The 4889-nt window shown below is 53.1% G+C and overlaps 2 protein-coding genes across 11 annotated transcripts in view; one reads left to right on the forward strand and one right to left on the reverse strand.

Moving 5' to 3' along the window:
* Positions 1-2491, forward strand: part of UBXN11 (UBX domain protein 11) — a 12281-nt gene extending 9790 nt beyond the window's left edge. For 7 of the 10 annotated variants that reach the window (XM_019622767.2, XM_019622763.2, XM_019622766.2 and 4 more), the window contains 2 exons: positions 516-662; positions 1249-2491. In XM_019622767.2, coding sequence (XP_019478312.1) covers positions 516-662; positions 1249-1414 — 313 coding nt within the window. In that variant the 3' untranslated portion in view covers positions 1415-2491. Of the gene's footprint in view, positions 1-515; positions 663-1248 lie in introns of those variants that run through there. The other 3 variants (XM_019622762.2, XM_019622770.1, XM_019622771.2) reach the window with 3 other exon arrangements.
* A 530-nt stretch (positions 2492-3021) lies between these two features.
* SH3BGRL3 (SH3 domain binding glutamate rich protein like 3) lies at positions 3022-4883 on the reverse strand. The gene is made up of 3 exons (XM_010723236.3): positions 4811-4883; positions 4335-4502; positions 3022-3941 (listed from the first exon to the last, which is right to left on the reverse strand). The coding sequence occupies exons 1-3, from the start codon at positions 4856-4858 to the stop codon at positions 3876-3878; spliced, it is 282 nt and encodes a 93-aa protein (XP_010721538.1). The 5' UTR covers positions 4859-4883; the 3' UTR covers positions 3022-3875.
* Positions 4884-4889: the final 6 nt, after the last annotated feature.

Genomic DNA, 4889 nt, shown 5'->3' on the forward strand with positions numbered 1-4889 from the left:
AAAAAAAAAAAAACCTGCCAGCTTTTACATCTCTAACAAAATTTCTGTTTTCACTGTAACTTAACGGCAGTGAAATACTTTTCCTGACAGCAAGACAGGGTTTAAGAATTTAAAGCCACCTGAAGCTGTTAACTAAATGAAAGAATCCCTCCAGGAAACTGATGTACAAGTGGGATGTGACATAAACAGTGCATTTTCACTCAGTCTTCTAGGCAAGATAAGAGCCAAATAGCTAATGAAAAAATCCCAAGCAGATTATTTTTAATCAAAAAAGTAGGGCAGAGATCTTACCAGACAACCCTGATCTAAAATAATAAAGCAAAAAAAGGTCAGCAGTCCTCTTCTCAAGGCAGCTTTTAAGCAGTGAAAGCAAAGTGGCAGCTGAGTCTGTGGGCCAGGCTAAGCCTTGCTCATCTCAAGCACCTTCCCAGATGGAAAGCTTTTCTCCCCAGTTCAGATGACCCCAGCATACCAAAGCCCTCACTCCTTAACTGAGACAGCTTTCTGACCTCCAGCTTAGAGAGAGCTGAAGAGGCTGGAGCTTCTGCCCCTGAAGTCTGCACTCTCCGCATCAAATCTGAGAGTGGGGAGCAGATGTATGTCATAAAGATGCTGTTCTCAGAGACAATAGGGGACCTGCGCCTACACCTTGCCCATGCCAGGTAGGACTCTTGCCCTCCTTGCTCCCCACCCTGCTCCATCCAGCTCTAGGAGAAGTTCTGCTGCTGCTCAGGGCCCTGGAGCCATGCTTGGAGCAGAGCAGCCTGCACTGAGCAGGGCTGGGTCCTGGGCACTCTCTGCTGCTTTGGCTCCTCTTGACACCAGAGCTGCTCTCTAGCTGGCAGGGATTTGCTCAGAGCACCTAATAGACATCTTTGACAAAAAGCTGACGCACCACAAGAGATGCCTTTCATCTTCTCAAAACTAACAGTTCCAGATGGCTGGGGGGACCTTTTTGGTCTTCACTCATCATGGGCTGTACCCCTTGCCTCTGTCCAAGCCCATGCTGAGCTCACTTCTGCTGGGATGGAACAGCCTCCTTCCCACTGCAGCTGTGAAGCCTGGAATGGCTGTTCCGTGCCTGGCTACGTGCAGTTTGGGCAGGGAGCCTTTTTTAGTTCTTGGCCTGCACTTGCAAAGCAATCTCTCCCTCTGCTCTTAAGTAACTCCAATTGGATGAGCCACAGCATCTCTGCAAAATCTTGGGGGATGCTGTGCATAGGAAAAGATTGCACTGTTCTTTCCTAGGGGTGGAGATTCCGACTCATATGAGATCATCAGTACCTTTCCCCAGAGGGTGTACGCGGACAACTCCAGGAGCCTGCAGGAATGTGGGCTGATCCCCAGTGCCTCCTTGCTGCTGCGGAGAAGAGACCCCTTCCCACCAGAGGGGACGGGACTGCAAACAGCCTAGCAGCTCCTCTGCAGGAAGAAAAAGCTATCTTGCAATGTTAGCTGAATTACAACATCCCCTGGCTGGGAAGAGAGCAGAGTTGTCTTTCCAGATCTAGTTTCATTGTGCCGTTACCTGGGATGGAGAACAAGGTTCCTTCTTCGATCTCTCCCTTTAGCAGAGTGCTGCATGCCAGCCCGTGTTCTGCTGCTCCCCAGGTGGATGGTTGCTCTTCCCCAGATCAGGTGGGCTGCTATCACAGGGATTTCTGTTAGCTCAAGGCAGAGGCCTGGTTATATTGGCTGGAGGTTATATTGGCTGATCTCTGCTCAGGGAAGGCTGCCAGCTTTGCATTGGTACCAGGGCAGTTACTTACTTGGACTCAGGGATTCTCTACAGCAGCAGATATCTGGGCAGGACAGACAAACAGCAAGGGTCAATCTACTTTCCACAGAGTTGCTGCCCAGAGATTTCAACTGCATTTATACCAAAGTAATGCAGGCTCAATTATATGGTCTTGAGCAATGGCCTTGGGCCGTTGCAATACTGGGACTGAGCCAGCCTCCTTCCAGCCAGGAGATCCTGCTGCTGGGTTTCCTGGACGTGAGCAACTCCTTTCCTTGGACAGCCCCCAGCTGCAGAAGGGCCGAGGCTCACAGCCACATAGAGCAGAGCCTGCTGTGACTTCAAGCTGCTGCCTTCCTCCATCCCAGCCTGCTGCTTTGCTGCAACAGGACACCGTGTCATTGGAGAAGAGCATAATCCCTTTGCTTCTCTGCTGAACCCTGAGAGTAAAGCATCTTCCTCTCCTTTAGGCTGGGGCCACGCTCTGCAGGCCCCTTTCTGTGCACATTCTTCCCATTTCAGCTCTGACAAGCTCCCACTTGACTCCCAGCTGATAACACTCCCACGTGTGCAAGGCAGCGCCTTCTGGCAGCTTCCCTTTTAGCAGAAGCCCAACACGTGCCATCACCCAGCCCTCTTTAAAGGCTCCTGATAAAAACATTTATTTGGTTGTAATTTCCACTTTCATTAAGAAGCAGCTAGACACAGAAATAGGGCAGGCTGGTCTGAGCACTTCCTGGGGCAGCTCTGCTTTCCCAGTCCCCTCTGACCAGAGCCGAGGCACGCAGAGCTCACACAGGAAGCACCACAATCACGGGCCAGCTGCCTCCACAGCCTCCCTACAATCAGTGACTCAATGCTTGCAGCTGTCCGCTAGTTTCCTCCCTTTTCCACATACACTCTTGTATTTGCTTTAACAGACCCCTCCTACAGGGCACTGCCCTTCTGCAGAGAGATGGTCTATAACCAACCAGGTTATTCCAGTTCTGTATTTTGCCCCTGGGTCTGGCTGCAGCTGTCCCTTTCCCAGGCTGTTCTTACCGCACATAGGAGTAGGCTGCTTAAGAGAGGAACCTGCCACTGCTGCTTTGTTGGATACTGAGACAAGTCCCAGGAGTCCTTCATTAGCAGCAGCGGTCTGAGGCATTAAGATCTCTGTGTCAGGCTGCAGTAGCACAATCACCTCAGCTCCTCCAAGATGGAACTGAGTTAGAATCATTATGTAGACTATTTAACCTGTAGAAATAAAAGCAATTTAAAAGGAACCCACAAGTACCAGAACAAAAGGTACAGTAACATTTAATAGCATCTCAGAAGACAACGCTGGTTATAAACTCACTTTTTGGCAGGAAAACAAAATGCACTTGGTCCAGGTTGCAAAAAGCCAACAGAAAACAGGAAGGGTAAGTTAGCTGGAGCATCAGCTGTTGTGAAGCAGCCCTGAGCCATCAGCGCTCACCAGGGAGCCCTCAAACTGCGTCACAGCAGAGAGCACTGATGGAGCAGTGCAGGTTCCAGCTCCAGGCCCACCCGCTCCCAGCCTGCCAAGGGACACCTCAGCCCCAGCCTGCTCCCCAGTGGGTGGTCAAACCTAGCTTTGTGCAGTATTTCTGCATTAAATTATTAAAAAACAAAACAAAAAACTTAGTTGCCATGATCTGTGCAGTTGAGATGAAAGTTTTTTAAAAAAAAAAGGAAGTGAGGCAGCAGGATTTACAATTTTAACAGCAACTGGGAGGAGTGGGAAGTAACATGCAACCCTAAAAGCCCTTTCCTCCTAAAGCAGAAGCTCTCCCTGTAGAGGAGAAGGCTGACGGACAGCTGCACTTCGCACAGCCCAAGAGGCTTTGCTGTTTACAGAGGCACTGGAAGCTGCGGTGTGAGCCAGGCCCAGCTCTGTTCTAAGGCCATGCGCAGCGAGCATCGGGCTTTCTTTGGATCCCTCTGAGATGACATCGGGATTAGGCAGGAAGGAATCGTAGGCAGCTGCAGAGAGTGGTTTTGGTCACGGGTTTCCTGGTGCTGGAATACAAGTTGCGGTGCCAGGACAGCGCTGACAACCTGGAAGTGAAGATGGTCGGAGATGGGGATGCTCAGGAACGCAGGTAGAGTCCAGGATGGGCGGAGAGCCTGCGGGTCAGGCCAGCTTCAGGAACTCCTGCAGGGTGTTTTGTTCCACCGCTTCCACAAAGAGCTCATAATCCTGCAGGGAAGAAAGCACCTTGTTGCTCACAAGCAAGAGGCACGTAGCCCCAACGCCCGTGTGCTGCACGCTCCCTCCAGGCGGGCAGTGCAGTCCTCCCAGCACCCAACACAAATGTGCACAGCGCGGCTGCCAGGAGGTCACATGGAAGATGATGGGGCAAAGCCATGACAGCCCCGCACTGCACAGCCCCACTGCCCTTGGGCACACACAGCCGCCCCAGCACTGCATTGTGCTCCACATGCAGATTAACGCTGACTGCCTTTTGTCCAAGCACCTCAAGGGGAAACACCTTTCCAAAAGCATCCCGAGGGCATTTGTAGCAAAACCAGGGGATAACGTCATTGCCCTCCAATCCGGCTCTCACAGCACCGACCCCCAGCGCAGCCTTACCCCGCAGTAGTGGTCTCCATTGACAATCTGGGGTGGGATGGCTTTGGGGTTGCCCGCCTTTGCCCTCATCTCCTCCCGGAGAGCGTTGTCCTGGGAGATGTCCACCAGCTCGTACTTGATGTTCTTCCCATCGAGGATTCTGGTCACTTCGCTCTGCTGGGATTTGATCTGGAAGCCGGGTGGCAAAAGCAACGTTATCGGGATGCGGTGAGGAGCTCCGAAGGGTGAATGCACGCTCAGCGCATCAGACTACACCTGGCCGGGGGGGCCTCTGTTGGAGGGGGAGGGGAAGCGCGCAGCACAGATCCGCGAGCAGAGCAGACAGGGACGGGAACCGGGAGAGACGGCGGGAGAGCAGGGAGGGAACGCCAGGATGGGGCGCGGTGGGGTGGGGAGGGTCGTGTCTCCATCGGAAGGGACGCCCGCCCGGGGAACGGAACCCCGCCCTGCCCCAGCCGCACCGCGCAGCCCCTCACCTCCCGGGAGCCGGTCACCGACGTGCTGTACACCTTCAGAGCGCTCATGCTGCGCCCGCGGCCGCTCCCTGCGCACAGC

The sequence above is a fragment of the Meleagris gallopavo genome, chromosome 25, assembly GCF_000146605.3.
Source record: "Meleagris gallopavo isolate NT-WF06-2002-E0010 breed Aviagen turkey brand Nicholas breeding stock chromosome 25, Turkey_5.1, whole genome shotgun sequence".
NCBI lineage: Eukaryota > Metazoa > Chordata > Aves > Galliformes > Phasianidae > Meleagris > Meleagris gallopavo.